The sequence below is a fragment of the Euleptes europaea genome, chromosome 6, assembly GCF_029931775.1.
Source record: "Euleptes europaea isolate rEulEur1 chromosome 6, rEulEur1.hap1, whole genome shotgun sequence".
Classification (NCBI taxonomy): domain Eukaryota; kingdom Metazoa; phylum Chordata; class Lepidosauria; order Squamata; family Sphaerodactylidae; genus Euleptes; species Euleptes europaea.
This window is the reverse complement of record NC_079317.1, coordinates 47,741,138-47,759,096: the sequence shown is the minus strand read 5'-3', so window position 1 is coordinate 47,759,096 and position 17,959 is coordinate 47,741,138. Positions and strand designations below refer to the sequence as shown.

General features: G+C 40.9%; 1 protein-coding gene across 1 annotated transcript in view; it reads left to right on the top strand.

The window, feature by feature from the left end:
• The window catches only part of FMN1 (formin 1), a 172,851-nt gene that overhangs the window by 140,253 nt on the left and 14,639 nt on the right, over window positions 1–17,959 (top strand). The window contains exon 15 of the mRNA XM_056851867.1: window positions 1,733–1,825. Coding sequence (XP_056707845.1) covers window positions 1,733–1,825 — 93 coding nt within the window. The remainder of the gene's footprint in view (window positions 1–1,732; window positions 1,826–17,959) is intronic.

Sequence of the window (17,959 nt, the reverse complement as noted above, 5' to 3'; positions counted from 1 at the left end):
TGTAGCTGTTGTATTCCCTGATGCAATTATAGGTAGTAATGACTATGGGGAGTTGTTCATGGAAAATCATACCCACAACTGTGAAATATATTAAGTTACACAAATGTAGAACACTTATCCAAGCACTTATCATCACTCTCCTTAGGGTCTTTCTCACATTACTATGTACACCTCTATGTAACCTGTGATAAGTATCTCTCAGCCATTTATCCAGGTACTTTTCAGATGCATTAGAACTAATTAAAATAAATATTAACTGGATTATCGCTGACACACTAGAAACTACTTGGTTCTTGGTGGGTTTGGTTTATTTTCAGTACATAGCATCACATGAAGATTTATAGTATGATGTGCAGACATTCTCACTAGGTGCAAATAAAGTTCAGTGCATCATGAAAAAGCACCTTGTATCACCATAGCCTGTGAAGCTTCTTATTTAATCATTCTTCACACACCCATGCCCCACTTCTTCCTTTTGTTGAAATGATATGTAACATAAATCTAATATACTAACTATACACAGATTGATTTCCTTTTCTCATTTGTTATGTGCATTCTTCGTACTCTGCAATCCTAAAACCATTTGTATAGGAGTAATATTCAAGTAAATCCAACAGCATTTATTTCCAAGAATTTTCAGAGTGCTAGATTGTAAACAAAATAAAAAGGGCACCTTGCTTACCTCTCTGTTTACACACCATCTAGAAAAGTGCACACTCTGCTCCTAAATGGGTTTGCTCAGAATTAAGTCCCACTGGTCAATTTCCTAAGTAATGCATGTTTAGGATGATAGTCTGGTCTCAGTAATCACAAAAGCAATATGCTCATAGCTTCCAAATATCTTCTTGGGATTTCTTGAGCCATCTGGATTGTTTTATTAAACTGTTCTTTGAACCATGGAGTCACCTCTAGATTGAGGTGCATTGCTGAATCTTATGGTGTTATAGTGTATAGTTGTCCACCTAGTGTTGATGAAAGGGCTGCCAACTTCCAGACTACAGGGATAAGCTCCCCTGGAGGAAATGGCCGCTTCAGAGGATGGACTCCATGGCATCGCATTCCTGTTGATCTTCCTCCCCTACCCAAACTCTGCCCTCTCCCAGGCACCACCCACAAATCAACAGGAATTTTCCAAGGGGGGGTTAGCAACCCTAGTGGATGACAAGGCTACTTTGTGGGTGGGTAATGTGTAAAGAGGGAGGGAAGGCAGCATGGTATAGCCTGATCTTGTCAAATATCGAATGCTAAGCAGGGTTGATTACGTGGAAGGGAGACAGTCAAGGAAGATTCTGCAGAGGAATGCAATGGCAAACCATCTCTGCTTAATCACTTTCCTTGAAAGCCCCTTGCAGGGGTCACCATGAATCAACTGTGACTTGACAGCACTTTTTATACAATGTGTAAAAAACCTGGCATGGCATAGACTGCTGGTCAAATTAATCTAATCTGAAATATACTCTTTTAGGGAAATATCTATAAAAAGATAATTCAGTTAAGAGGGCTGTTGATGTGGGTCAGAAAAATCAATTGTTCTAAAGGAAATGTAATTAAATTAGTATTTTTTTCAAAACACTTAAAAAGTATATAATATTTCTACTGTTCTGATCAGAGCTAGTTTTTGTATTCATGCTCTTCTTTGTTGCAGTATGAAGTAGCCATTATTTGAGAATGTCTGGATGCTATTTCAGTCTCTCTGTATATTAAAAATCCAATATTGAACTTGTCCTTACAGTTTGTGAAAAGCAGATGAAAGTGGTTTTCAGAGACTCACCAGAAGATCATCTCCAGCCCTTTAAGGATAAATTGGAAGATTTTTTTCTTAAAGGTATGTCATGTACAAAGCTTCTTATTTATATGCACCTCTTCATGCTTCATACAGCCCTTTGATAGCTCTTAGTTCACTAGGCTTAGATCTGCAATCAGATCTCCAGATTTTTTACTTTTCTTTTTACTTTTAGTACTAGTATTAGGAAGCAAGAGCAAGGGGGAGGCCTCAGCCTTTCTGTTGTTGGCCCTCCAGAGTAACTGGTTGGCCACTGTGTGAAACAGGAGGCCAGGCCAGATGGATCACAGATCTGACCCAGCATGGCTCTTCTTATGTTCTTATGCCCTCCTCACTTAATCTAAATCACTGTCCCCCTGGACTCACTGTTAGACCTGGGATGGGGGAGACTTGATTCTTCCCCCCCCCCAATAGGGCTGCTTCAGTCTAGATGATGGTGTAGATTCTGTATATCTCAGATACATACAGAATCTTCCTAAATGACACACACACCCCAGGGGGGTCATGCACAGAGTCCTCACTTTGAAGGGAATTAGAACTAGAGCAGGGCTTCATCTGTAATATCCCCAACATGATGCAACCCAGCAAGATTTATCTGTGTTACACGCTACTGCTGTTTGTTTCAATGTGTGGATTATTACAGTTTATGAAAGCATTTCATAATGCCTTTTGAGCTGCTTAATTTATTGGCAAGCCTTCTTCTTTCTTCAGATGTGACATACTTTTATGGATTGTTGTTGTTATATTCTTATCTAGTCATTCACTGAAAAAGTGTACACAGTATACAATGAGTCATTAGCTTGTGTATCCCCTAACATTTCCGTGAATTGAAGATTTCCTATCTCCTGTTGCAGCCTCAAATGCCCCCTGAAATGCTGCTTTGGGAGGAACCCCAAGTAATAGCTTGGGGGGGGGGGGTTGGAGGTCTGCCACAAGAGAGAGAAAAAGGTGAAAATCCTTCCCCTTGCATATGCAGAACATTAGGAAAGATATAAGCCACCCATTTTATGTTCATTAACAGCCTGATAGGTTAGATGGTAATTCATGACTCACTCAGAGCCACCCTAGTGGTCTTAATAGACATCATCGATATCACTATGTCACTTCCAAGCTCTAGGAACCTCCAGAAACTCCATGATAAAATCATAGAAGTTCTGGTGATTCCTAGAGCTACTCATTGTCGATTCCAGGTTGTACTCGAAAGTGATGTATAGTCACAAAGGCTGATTGATGGCTTTTTAAAAAAAATTAAATTTATTTTTCTTGATGCAAGGCTTGGCAACCCTATATGTTGATGTTGTGTTTGCATCTTTTATGCTCCTTAAAGTATCAGACAGGGTAAGAGGAATCAAGGAAATTTCTTTACAGCAAGGGTATACTTCATTTCAACAACAGAATCCTATTGGAATTAGAATGTATTCAGTTGCTATTTTCTGGTGTCAGAAGTTCACGTGCTAGTAGAGAAGAGAGGTAATTTTGCTGATTTCTTCTTTCGCTGCTGTAGACTTAACACTTGTGTCTTCATTATGTTTGTGAAGGTCTCCCAACTCCCAGGACCAAAATGGGGTGGGGGTGACATGAATTACAGTGCTATGGTGTCTCATATACAATGATAACTATGATAATTTACACTGGGGCCACCAACCTTCATTTGCCTTCTTTAGTTCCCAGCCTATATGCCTGGCGTGCTGCTTTGCGTCAGTGCTAATTTTAAGTAAAGCACAAGGGCACTGTTGACTCTATGCTGCTTTGTGGAGTAACTGATCAGAAGAGCACTGGAGAAGCTGCCCTGCTGTAGGCAGCAGGCTTTTGCTGCACCCTGGGCCGCCCACCCTCCCTGTTTTATTATCTGGTCACCTTCTGAGGGCTGAACAGGAATTTTTGGACCTCTTTCAAATTGGCCTCTTTTTTTGCCTGCTCCATGGAGTCCCAGGGAATGGTGGCATTCCCTAATTAGGTCTTTTCACTGTTTCAGCCATAACTAGTTCTGGCAAACATCAAGAGCCATCTAAGGACGGGGGGGCTGTTTGTGCACTAGCCCATGATTGGCTTGAGCAGCTGGGTGGACTGGGAAGGGAACGCCCTTGGTGGCTGAGCAGCATCAGCTGAGCCTTAGTTGCTGGAGTGGCACGTGGGGGAGAGGGGTGAATGCTAACACCTCTTGGCAATGTTTTATGTGCAGGTGAGGGTAACACTGGCTAACTTTGAAGCTACAGTGGGTTTGCCAAAAATGCTGGTAGACATGGTAGGCTGTTTGTTAGTGGCAACTTGCACTAATTCAGAAATGTTAGTTGTTGCAGTTCAGTGACCATTAATATACTAGTTCACCCACATATTAGTGTCTTGTGCTAATTAAGCCATCCGGACTCTGCCCTGGACACACTGGCCAGGTGCTTGGATGCTGTGACTGGGTGGTTGAAGCAAAGCCAGCTGAAACTAAATCCATCAAAGATGGATGTCCTGTGGCTCAGCCGGGGAGATTTGGGGGTGAGGTGCCGACTCATGGCTCTTGACGGCGTACAGTTAACACATAAGTGCGGGCAGGAGCCTGGGTGAGACCTTAGATGCCTCCTTATCAATGGAGGCACAGGTCACAGCCGTCGGCCAGACGGCATTTTACCACCTCAGCTGGGTCCGGCAGTTGGTGCCTTACCACTCCTGCCCTTACTTAGCCATGGTGATCCATGCGACGGTCACCTCCAGGCTAGACTACTTCAACTCACTCTACGTAGGGCTGCCCCTGAGACTGACTCAAAGACTCCAGCTGGTACAGAATGCCACAGCGAGACTTCTTACTGGTACCTCAGTGTGGGCACATATTACGGCAGTGCTCCATCAACTGCACTGGCTCCAGCTGGAATATCGGGTCAGGTTCAAGGTGCTGGTTATGACCTTTAAAGCCTTACACGGTCTGGGACTGTCGTATCTATGGGACCACCTCTCCTGGTATGTTCCCCAAAGAAGCTTATGTTCATGTAATACCAACTTGCTGGTGATCCCTGGCCCAAGGAATATCTGGCTGGCCTCGACCAGGGCCAGGGCTTTTTTGGCCCTGGCCCCTGCATGGTGGAATAGCCTCCCTAGTGAGATCAGGGCCCTGCGGGACCTTCAGGAGTTCCTCAGGGCCTGCAAGACGGAGCTATTCCACCGGGCTTATGGTTGAGGCCAGCGACGGTTCTCATTATAATTACTGGCCTCCCTAGTCCTTCCCCCCCCTCCCCGCTGCTGAGCACTACCCCTTTTATACCACCTTAGGGTGTGGTTAGATTAATTTATTACTTGCAAATTCTGTCTCTGGAGTTTTGGCGCCATTGAGGGGCATTATTGGGCTATTTTAAATTGTATTTTAATGGGTTATTGTTTTATTGTGTTTTAGACTGTGTAAGCCGCTCTGAGCCCAACCTTCGGGTTGGCGAGAGCGGGGTAAAAATGCAATTAAATAAATAAATAAATAGATAAATAAAATTGTGTCCTAATTTGGAGGTACTAGTACAAAAAAGGTTAATAGAACTACAAAAATATTGAAGGATTTTTGATCATATACCTGTAAACCTATTTTGAGTTATTGGATGCAGTATTATACATATATAATCAAGAAAGTGTAAATGTAATTTATTAAATTACGTTGCAATTGAAATATTCATGTATTGTTAGCTGCAAAGTGCAGGAGCTGTTTCTAATAATTATGACTTCAATGCAGCTGTGACTTATGCTTCAATCCTACACATATTTATTGGGGAGTAAGTCCCATTAAGCTTATTGAGTAAATATGCATAGGGTCAGGCTATAAGTTCCATTGAAACCAACAGAACAAGTTAGATGTAATAAAATTTAGCTGTACTGGGGCAAACCAATATTCTGAAATATCAACTGAATGAAATCACTTCACCTTGTTTATCCTTGATTAGGTTACTTAGAGAGTGTTTTAATTTTTGGGAAACAGTTGAGGAACAATGCAGAGTCAAATTTGGTAAAATCCCACCAAATACAAAAGTAGGAGTTTTTATACAGCTTTTTTTGTGGATTGCACTTTTAGACATTGTGAAGTACAATTAGGAACACAGATCTAGTATTGTCGTGGCAGTTATACGAGACGCTCCAAAGGAAAAGCAGAGCCAACTGTAACTATTGTGGTGCCTATACAAGGAAACTGATATTCCCAAATGGGCAATAACTCTCACAAAGTCTTAAGCAATTTAGTAGCAAGTGTCTGAGAAATCTCATGCACAGTGACTCAATTTTATTTTTTGAATTGGTATATTTACAATTAATTTTTTCTTCAAAAAGTATAGCTATTTGCTACATCTATATGAATGAGCTCTTCAGCTCGAGAGTTCTTCCCCAGTATAAACATTTTTCTATTGAGAAAGTTTAATATGTGTTAACCCTAAATTATAAAATTATTTGTGGTTGATTATATTTAACAACTCCTAATAAAAGTTTCATTCTTCTTCAAATTTGAGGTATGCATTTGTGTTAAATTTTCATCATAGCTTTTTTTTACCTAGACCGCAAACTTCTCATCATGGATTCCAACAATTCACTAATGATACGTTTCCAGAAATTGTAATATATATATTAAACTTCTCAATAAACTTAGCAGGGTTCCTGCAAGAAAAGGCCTCCACAGTAGGACTGTTTGAGTCCAGGGTATGTCTGTTCTGGTGGTCTTTTCATCTCATTTAATTAGCAGTTTATATTTATGGCTCCAGCAGTAAGTGCATTTCAGAAAGCGCTGTGTATATGTGCACATTAACACCAGCAGTCTCCCACACTTTGATATATATTGCCTTTCACTAAACTCTGTATGCCAGTCTTCTGCCCAAATTAAGGAACCCTAAATAACAAACTAAAAACATATGGAGAAGTCCTTGCTAATGTTTTCCTAATGCTTTTTTCTGCAGGTTAACAATTTCTTTTTTCCAGAGTATTGTATTATAATTGTATTTTGATAACAGGAATAGTGACTGCCCTGCTGAAGTAGTTCAGGAGTCTCACTGTCCAATTGATTCTTGCCTCTAACTGTTAGTAACCTGTGCATAGAAATCTATACATTGTATACAACATATACATGAATCCAGAAACAGTGGCATAGCTGGAAAACATAAAACAAGTTTTCATGAGTAGTCCTTCTGTCTTGTCCCATTCTGTCTTGTCCTATTCAGAACATTCAAGCGCTCTTTGGACAGCTGCTGTTGTGTTTCCCATCCAGCTTATGCATGGCTTCCCAAATGAACATCCATAAATTGGACCTGATTTTTTTTGTCAGGATTTTGTCTCTTTAAATAAAAGTTATTGCTAATAGTGTGGTTGACCTAAACACCAGTGTTTCACATGTTATCCCACTTGCTACAGTGCTGTTTTACTTCACCATATATTGTAAAGATGTCCACATTTATACTAAGGTTACCAGCGTCAACATGGGGCCAGGCATTGTCCCAGAATTAAAAATGACCTCCAGGCCACAAAAATCACTTGTTCTTTATGGTATACCACCGAGTCTAGCAGAAACAGACATCCCAGAGTGGCTACTGAGGGTGGATTACTAGAACTTCTGCTTCTCAAATACACTGCTATTGGCTGGCATCTTCCTATGGATCTTCAGTAGGTCTTTTTCTTAACACTAAAAAGAAACCTAAAGAAGATTTGGAGAGGTTTTTGGAACCGAGTAAAATACATGGATAAAAGCCAGTTAACAGCATGAATATTTAGGATCAAGGAGTTAGTATGACATGCAGAACACAAAGCCTACAAGTGATGTAAGATGGGAGGGGAGAAAGCAGGATGGATTGATATGAGGTGGTAAATGTAAAATTTGAATTTTGGTGGGAGGAAGTGATCTCACACGAAGGGGAAGAGTTGGATGAGCTCACTTTTGATCTTTACATGACACCACAAGATGTGGCGAAATTGTTGAGACAGAATCAACAAGTTGAATCCATGGAAGACGGAGATCCTGTAGCAGGGTTGGTGCAGCCTGGGTCAGGACAGCCTACTCCTGACTCTTGATGGTGTACAACTTATTCCATCATCTTCTTTTAAGAGTATGGGCATGATCCTGGATTCATCTCTTTCATTGGTGGACCCGGTCACAAATACTGCCAGGACAGCATTTTATCATCTCCGCCAAACTGAGCAACTGGCTCCCTACTTGTCTTGCGTCAACCTAGCCACAGTGATCCACGCAACGGTCACCTCTGGATTAGATTACTGTAACTCACTTTACACAGAGCTACCCTCGAACCTGATCCTTAAACTCCAATTGGTGCAGAATGCGGTGGCCCTGGTCCTTGCAAGGGCCCCATGGAAGGCACATATAACACCTGTGCTTCACCAGCTGCACTGGCTCTGGGTCGAGTACCAGATCAGGTTCAAGGTGTCGGTTTAAAGCCCTAATCAGTCTGGGACCGTCGTATCTCCAGGACCACCTCTCCCATTATGCCTTGTCAGTTGTCAGTCACTGTAAGATTGCATAAAAGCTGATGCAGGCAGGAATCTTTTTTTAAATACTGCAAGCAGCATTCTCCTGCTGAGCCACGGTGAGCCCCTTTCCCCTCCCCCCACATAGGAATCAGTGGAGAGAAATGAGTCTGCGCTGTGGGTATATTTAAAATTGAACCCCTTTGCTTGAAACTTAGAGGGAAAATGATGCTCTATGCAAATTTGATACTGTTATCTTTAAAAACAGCTGCCCCAGTTCCCCAGCGGTTCCTCATTGAAAATAATGGTCCCAAAATTGTGGAACCCAAAAAATATACACAGGTTTGAATTCTGAACAAGTAATGTCCTACTCAAAAATCAGCAAACACACTAAAGGTTTCTCTCCAAATCCTTGATCCAAAATTATAACAATTTTTTTCTTAGAGCACACTCTTAATCAGTATCAACTATTAAATGACATAAATTATTTCTAAAAAACATTAAAACTTTTGCAATTTTGGGGTTTTCACCTTGCTTCTGAGTTTACTGCATAATTAAATATGTTGCAACATTTTATTGATTATGGATTAAAGATTACTAATTGCAGTAGTATCAGTGGTAATAGTAAAAGTAAATGAAAATGTTTTGGATACTTGTATATTAAACAATTATTTGAATTCTTCAGAATATATTCAATTGGCATACAATAGATATGGCTGTTATGTGAAAGAAGAGTGGAGGACAGTCTGGTTTCTATGCCAAGTTTAGCCCCCAGCTTTCTAAATATGTATAAAAAGCATAACTGTAAAAGAAGATTAATTGGAAGTCACTGTGCTTCTATGTTAGTGGTGTAGTGGTTAAGATCAGTGGTTAGGAGCAGTGGACTCTAATCTGGAGAACCAAGTTTGATTCCCCACTCGTCCACATGAGCGGCGGATGCTAATCTGGTGAACTGGGTTGGTTTCCCCACTCTACACATGAAGCCAACTGGATGACCTTGGGCTAGTCACAGTTCTCTTAGAGCTCTCTCAGCCTCACCTACAACACAGAGTGTCTGTTGTGGGGAGGGGAAGGAAGGGTGATTGTAAGCTGGTTTGTTTCTTCCTTAAATGGTAGACAAAGTTGGAATATAAAAACCAATTCTTATTCTTCTAAAAGAATAAGACAAGAGTAGTAAGATATGTAGGATGACTACTGAGTAGGGTTGCCAACCTCCAGGTACTAGCTGGAGGTCTCCTGCTATTACAACTGATCTCCAGCTGATAGAGATCAGTTCACCTGGAGAAAATGGCTGCTTTGGAAATTGGACTCTATGACATTGAAGTCCCTCCCCTCCCCAAACCCCACCCTCCTCAGGCTCCGCCCAAAAAACCTCCTGCCAGTGGAAAAGAGGGACCTAGCAACCCTACTACTGAGAAATGATGAGCATTGTAAAGGCAAATAATTAAGTAACTGTAAGAAAAAAATACAGTAGAGAAGTACAATTCCCATGTGGAATGAGACATGTCTTACCCATATACCTTTTAAAGGGAGAGACACAGAGAGGAAGATTTTGTCCTTGGTACTATATTCTTGCAAATTCTGATCTATCAGCAGCAACTTGGGGAAGGGCTATGGCTCAGTGGTAGAGCATCTGGTTGGCATGCAGAAGGTTCTAGGTTCAGACACCAGCATCTCCTGCTAAAAGTATAAAGTAGTAAGTGATGTGAAAGACCTCCCTGTTTGATACCCTGGAGAACTGATGTCAGTCTGAGTAGACAATAGTGACCTTGGTAGACCAATGCTGTGACTCATTATAAGACAGCTTCATGTGTTCATGTGATCCAGCCTACGCATATTAAAGATGGAAAGCTTTGTTGAAGGGGTGAGAACATATCTGCTCGGGAAGGCTTGCCCCCAAATTACTGGAAATGGGTATTCTAATACTGACAGAAAGGAAATCCACATCTTCCCAAAAGCATATATGCACATGCACACAGAGTAGGATATGACTATTTTGTAGGGTCATTTTGTTACATTCTTTGATTAACCTCATTGAGTCAAGTAGATCCCTATTTTACCAGTAAAATATAGAATCAGTCACAGGGCCCTTAAAATACGTGGCAAATACAAGCATAGAAACATACTCCTTGCAGGCCATTTACTCCCAATCCTTGAGACATATTTAAGACTCTCTTCTTAAGGACTCTCTTTTTTCATCATCTGGAAACATCATAAGATGATCAGTGCTGCTTTCCAATCAACATCTGCAAGTATTTTTCCCCTTAAATATAGTATCACCTATTTGTAAGTGCTTTCCTGTCTTCAAACTTTCCCATGCAGTGAGGCTACTTCTTCAAGATACTGTGTTTTGCCCATATATAACCTCCTGGAAGGAAAACAAACCTTACTTAGTATAATTTGTTACAGAAGATGTTAGCATATCTAAGGCCAGCTGCTCCTATTCATAAAGAATGAACTGGAAAGACATCTCTTGGGTGGATATTGGGAACAATTCCAAAGCACAGTATACCCCATTACTATTTTTAATGAGTAGATATTGATTAAACATAGTGGAATAAAAATGTGGGGTTATTAAAAGTAAGCTTCCCAATTCATCAGTGTTTCCATCTTTGGCATATGTTCTTTGTGAACCAGAGAGTGGTTGAATAACCATAATTTTCATGTTTCTCAAGTTGCAATTATTATTACATCTTTATTGCAATCCTGATTTTCATTGCCCCAGGCTCAGGCATTTTCCCATTTCTTTCCATGGCCATGACGTGCAACAGCTGCAGGCAACTGGAAAAATGATAGAAGTGCCAGGGATAGGATAAACTACAAATATTATCGGGCAGCAGTGGTTTTCTCTTGACGAGCCTTGTTTCTTTACACATTAAATTGTTGTCTGCCACTTGGAAAACAAGTTTCTGATATATAAATAATAATAATAAATAAATAATGTGAAATGTGGAACTTAATTTTCAAGTATTAGGCTCTACTCACACTCTTGGGTCTTTCAAATAAACATAAAGAGTCATAATATACTGGTCATTTTTCGCAGTTGGAGTGTGTATTCAGGAACCAAATTAACTTGTAGGTGCCAGTGCAGCCACACCAGCAGAGCTGACCCGGAAGGGAAAGCTCATGCCAGCATGGGGGGGGGGGCGTTCCCATGGGTGGAGCTGCCTTTAGGCAGCTTCCACAGCCCTTGCACCCCGGGAACGCCCCCTTGAGTGGCAGCGGGGCTGCTCCACCTTTTTCGGTGGCACAGCCCCATTGTAGAAAATTGGGGTTTTCCCCCTTGATTTAGTTTTTGAAATTTTTGATCGTAACTTTTTGCCTCCTCTGAGGAGGCGGCAAGGCTGCGCTGCTCCCGGCTACTGCGGATCTGACCCCCCCCCCTTCAGGCTTGGGCTACCCATCCTGCAGGGCCATATTTAGATACCAACAAATGTCAAAATTGTAAGTATTGCCATTCTACAAAAGGTGACAAGTCATATCTAGACCTCAGCTTAAAAAATGAATGTAGGATGATCTGTGTTACCTATCCATGGCTCTAATCTCTAGATTTAATTATCCACATATTTGGCCAAATTGAGAATAGATATACCACCCATATTGGTGGGGTATGATCTACCATGATCTGTCTAATCCCATTTTGAAGTTATCCAAGCTAATCACCATCATTACAGGATTTGTGGCAGTGAATTCCATAGTTAGACACAGCTATAATCTGAACTAAATGAGGGAAATCCTGCTAATATAGCCTTGACACTTAATGTAACTAAATCCTTTCTCCAGCCCAGCCCCAAATGGTTGTGGTTTTCGTAAATGTAATTTGAAGGAACTTTCTCTCCAGTAAAAACACGGCTCACCGCCTTATTCCCTCAGTTTCACTTGGTTTAGATTTTTTTTAAAAACCAGATCTGGTATTTTGGGTCATCCCTGGTGTTTCCAAATTATATGCACAGGACCAGGCAACGAGTTTTTCTAGCCAAATATATGGATTTTTTATTTTGGACATTGGGACTGGGAAGGAGTGGTTGGAATCCCATTATATTAGGGAAGTTCCTACTTTTTGTAGCAATTGCAATACCCCTCCATTTCTAAATGGATCATTCAATGAATAGTATTATAAAGAATGAATAAGATACTTTTCTGATGGCCCAGTTTAGCATATTAAGCAGTAGTTTACAGTTCAAACCTAAGCAATGTCATACCCTTCTAAATCCATTGAAGTCAATGGCCTTAGAAGGGTAACTCTGCTTTGGATGGCACGGTTAGTGTCCGGGTCGCAGCCATAATGGAATGCAACCTGCTACAAATGATAACTGACACTGGATTTTTCTCAAAGGCCGCTTTCCTTTCCCCCACCATGACTGTTAAAACTAAAGGCTGCCAAAAGGCAATCATTCTTTCAAGCAACACTTTTTCAAAAGTAAAAAATATGGATCTTTTTTCTATATTTTTTCATTCATGCTTTTAATCTTTATTCATTGTTTTAGCTTCATTTTTAAAGGGTAAAAAACAGATGTGCTGCATTTAAAAGATGCTATAAATCTTGTCTCATGACTTCTTTGCTTCAAACTCCCTGTCAGAAACTGTCAAATATCCAGTTTTCATTCTTTCTGGTATAAAATGGTCATTTTGTGACACGGCGCCAACCACCATATGCCAGAATAAAGCCTGTAACGGGCAACAAAAAGGTAACAGGAGCATCTTTGCAATGGTACAAAGCAATTAACGGGGGGGGGGGGAGAGTCTATATAAATTGTTGGAGAATTAATCAGAGATTTGCCACTGTCCTGCTGAGTATTTGCACTGCGCCTGGGCTCCTGACCACCAGAAGTGACTTACTTTGTAAAAGGAACGTGCTCTAATGAGGGAAGGGGATATACAGAAATGAAAGCAATAGTTTTTTAACCCTTCCCCCTCCCCTTAAATCTTCTCTATAGTTCAAATATGTTCTGACCTGTGGGGCTGCTACACATCTTGCACCCTTCTATTTTCACCTGATCATGTGAAACCAATCTTTACCAAGCTCACTGTGCAGAAATAACTTCAGCTTCATAAATCATTGTTAGTATCTCGCAGGAGGAGGTAATGCTGTGGTTTTTATCTTCTAAAATATTTCAAGCCGTCCCTTTCATATGCTTTGCTAAAATTAGTTTCTTTCTGTTCCTCTTCCACCCCCACTACAATTACCCATTCTTTACAAATCAGGCTGAATATGTTATCAAACTGGATAACATATTCAGCCTTAGTTGGGTATTTATAACAATCTCATTTTTTAAGGAAGACCTGCTTCCTATTGCTGTTGATCATCATTCATCATACTTTCAAAGACATTTCCCTTTGCTAAGAATGTGCTGATCTTTATATTTTTGCTGCAGTGCAGTTCTTACAGTAGAAAGCTGTAGTTATACTATCTCTGCCTAGCTTATTTCCCCAAATGCAGAGCAGATTGGTTTCAAGCTATTCTGTTTGAAGGGAATTAAAATAGTTTTCTAAACTGTTAGAATTCTTTTCATGATCTCCAAAATATTAATCAACAAAGATGTACTTGGAATTCAAGCAAATGAAGAGCATATTCAATTAAGGGATAATATGTTTTAGAAGTTATTTTCTGTCTATAGGTAGGAGTGATTTATTAATGTCATTGTAATTTAGCAGTTTTTAAAACTTAAAGAGTATGGGATAAAAATATATTACATACATAAATATATGGTCACCTTACCATTTAAACCGAGTTCTAGGATAATCACTTTTGCAAAATGTGATACTTGCAGTTGCTACTTACAGAATTTCTAATCCTAGCAGAATCCAGAGGGTCTCCTGCTAGCCACAGTATATTTTACTAGAGCATTAGGGAAAAAATTAATTGAAAACATTTTAAAAGATCAGCTTTCATCTTCTGAGCACGAATAAAACAATTGTTCTTTCAAAAGGTTGCTGTTTATATTCAAAGATATCCTGGGGGTGGGGGGAGAAAGAAAAATGAATATATAATATCTGGCTTAGCTGGCTTCACTGCCATAATGATCTAGTAAACTAACCTTCAACACTTTTTTGACAAATTTATGGGCAGCATTATCCATTTTTAAACAAAGCGTAATTTCTTAGTTTCCTTGTATTACCTCTGATAATAAACAGTTGCATTTGTACTGTGGTTGGAATGTATAAATATAACTGGTATTTTTGTGTTAATGTTAAGCGTCCTTGAGGTTTCATGCATCATGTACGTGAAAAATGTGAGGACTCTCCCAAAAGCCCTCAATGGTAGGGGACAAGTAATATCTCACTCTGTACAAACTCACAAACACAAATATGTATACACTATACTTACTAGATAAGTAAGTATGTCATGTGCATATTTTTTAAAAACCAAACTACACTTCTTTGAAAATAGTTTGTGCTGCATGTACAGTACAAATAAAACATTACATTTTTAAGAAATGGATCAAACCAGCCTTCCTGCAGTACTTCTATAAAATATTTTTGCTTATTGATCCTAACTTTTAGAGCTGTTTGGGACATTGTACAACTAAATCCTTAGTTTCAGTAAACTTTTCGTACCTCGTATTTCATAACAAATGCAGTTAAGCATTTCTGTTTATGTTTTGTTTTTCTGCTGTTCCTTGCTACTATTGCTATTAATACCATTGATATTTAAACATGATTTATCTATCTGTGTAGTAATGTAATTTTGTAGATTGTTGTAGTAATGCAATTTAGTATTTGTGTGTATGTGTGTAAAGTGCCTTCAAGTCGCAGCCGACTTATGGTGACCCCTTTTTGGGGGGTTTTCATGGCAAGAGACTAACAGAGGTGGTTTGCCAGTGCCTTCCTCTGCACAGCAACCCTGGTATTCCTTGGTGGTCTCCCATCCAAATACTAACCAGGGCTGACAATTTAGTATTTAGCAATTTAGTATTTAGTAATGCAATCGGAAGCCGGCTGAGGTCTGCCCCAAGCTCGGCCTCTTTACATGCAAGGAAGCTGGACCTGAGTGAAAACCTCAGGTCTGGCTGCCAGGAGCCCCCCCCCTCCCAAGGGAGCCCGAGCCTGAGGCTCATTTTAACTGGCTCCTGGCCAATCGCAGGCAGGTACGCGGCTGTGCACACGGCGTCAGGTCCGACGCTTAGCGGCCGCCCGCCCAACCCCAGAGCGAGGGGGGGATCCGGTCTCCCATCCAAATACTAACCAGGGCTGACAATTTAGTATTTAGCAATTTAGTATTTAGTAATGCAATCGGAAGCCGACTGAGGTCTGCCCCAAGCTCGGCCTCTTTACATGCAAGGAAGCTGGACCTGAGTGAAAACCTCAAGTCTGGCTGCCAGGAGCCCCCCCCCCCTCTCCCAAGGGAGCCCGAGCCTGAGGCTCATTTTAACTGGCTCCTGGCCAATCGCAGGCAGGTACGCGGCTGTGCACGCGGCGTCAGGTCCGACGCTTAGCGGCCGCCCGCCCGACCCCAGAGCGAGGGGGGAATCCGGTTCGCCCCGCGCCCTCCACAGCCCAGCCCAGCAACCTTGGGCTCTTCGTTGGGGTGAGTTGGTGCCCCGTTTGTGGCAATTCTGCATTCTTTGCCCTTATTTGAGAGCCAGTGTGTTGTAGTGGGTTACAGTGCATAAAATCTGGGAGACCCAGGTTTAAATCCCCAATCTTGCTATAGAAGCTTGCTGGGAATTCATGGCCAGTCATACTCTAACCTACCTTGCAGGGTTGTTGTTGTGAGTATTAGATGAAGGAGAACAATGTATTGTAATGGATACCCATTGGGAAGAAAGACAGGGTATAAATGGAGTGAATACATAAATATTCGTATGGCAAAAGTAGGCTTTGGTGTATTTGGGGTCTTTGTAAATATAAACTCATTCTCGGACTGTTTTTGCATTTTAATGTTTTTAATCAATTTTTACATTTAAAAGCGATAAAACCCTATCCTTATACACAGGAGTTCCAATGTGAACGTGGGGTGAGTGTACAAGATGGTTCTGTGCTTCCTAGTGCATATGATTTTTGGAATGTAAATAGAATTACTTCCCTCCTTTGGGATTTAATAAATCGGGTGCCCTTCATCCCCAAGAACACACAGGCTATTTTTTTTTTCTTATGTGAATGTGTTTGTGGGTCAGGCTGACTGAGTAAGCACCATGGATGAAAGAATCCACAGAATGCTTTCTCAACTGCCTTCTCTGATTTTAACAGTTGAAATGAGCACAACATGATTTCAAAGTCCATAAGATGAGCCTGCTTGATCGAATCAATGGCCCATCTAGTTCAGCAACCTGTTTCACACAGTAGCCAACCAGGCATGGAGGCCAAGTTGCCTCCTGGCACTCTGAATGTGAAGATTCCCTTTAGTCATCCTGTCTAGTAGTCACTGACCTGTGTCCAAATCTGTTGTAATTGATGGATGCTTAGGCACTTATTTCAGTGGGGTGTGAAAGTGCATACATTTTGGTAGTCTGTTAGGTGTCAGTGGTTTCTGGTTTGTTTTTGCGACAGCTAACAAATATGGCATTTGCCTTATGGCATTTGCACGCACCTTATTTTCAGGCTAGATTTCTGGACATGGTCCACTGTTTTAAATAGGAATATTGTTCTCCCGCTCAGAATCAAGTTTTCAATGTGCCTTTTAAAATCTGTCAAACATATTTGAATTTATTGTCGAAGGCTTTCACGGTCAGAGTTCATTGGTTCTTGTAGGTTATCTGGGCTGTGTAACCGTGGTCTTGGAATTTTCTTTCCTGACGTTTCGCCAGCAACTGTGGCAGGCATCTTCAGAGTAGTCTCTGACACTGTCCTTCAGTGTTACTACTCTGAAGATGCCTGCCACAGTTGCTGGCGAAACGTCAGGAAAGAAAATTCCAAGACCACGGTTACACAGCCCGGATAACCTACAAGAACCAATATTTGAATTTGTTGTTATATCTGTATGATTCTGTCCCGTGTGAAATGATCCCTCTAGATATTTTATGTTCTAATATTTTTCTAATAAAGTAAAGCATATGTTCAGTGCAACAGAAATGCTATCTGTAATTCAATTTATAACTTGCCACCTCACCCCAAGGTTATGTTATGTAAAATTTCAGAAGAAATTTCCCAGAGAGTGTTTTTGGCTGGAATGGATAAGAGAGAGAAACTTTCTCTCCTGGTCTGATGCCAGGCCATTTGGAGAGATGGGTTATGTTTCTTGTCAGAAACTGTTGAATCTTCCATTGATACGTGGTCCTGAGAAAAAATCTTATTTGCCATAGCAATATTTATCCTTCCTACCATTAGAAAAGCAGCACTTGTAAGGAAATACAGGTTTCTTGGCTTTTTCTTTTTTTAAAGAGAAAAGGAGAGGGAGGAAGAATATAATGTTGAGAGCATCCATAATCTTATCTGTCTCCCCAACACCCTTCTCATAATTAGTACCATCCTGTATGTGCTTTAGGGTTACCAATCTCAAGGTGGAATACTGCCAGAATTACACTGATCTCCAGACTACACAGGTCATTCCCCCTGGAGAAAATGGCAGATATAGAAGTCCTAGAGTCACACCTCTGCTGACCAACCTCCCACCCCAAACTCTGCCCTTCCCAAGGAACCACTCCAAAATCTCCAGGAATTTCCCAAGCTGGAGTTGGCATCTGTAATGTACATCCAGCTGAGCCTCAGTGCATATATTCTTTTACGTTGACTTTTTTTTGGTGGTGGTGTAACCCAGCCACTGTCTTCTCCGCAATGTTAGCATATTTTAAGAAACTGGATCTGAAGGGAGAGCAT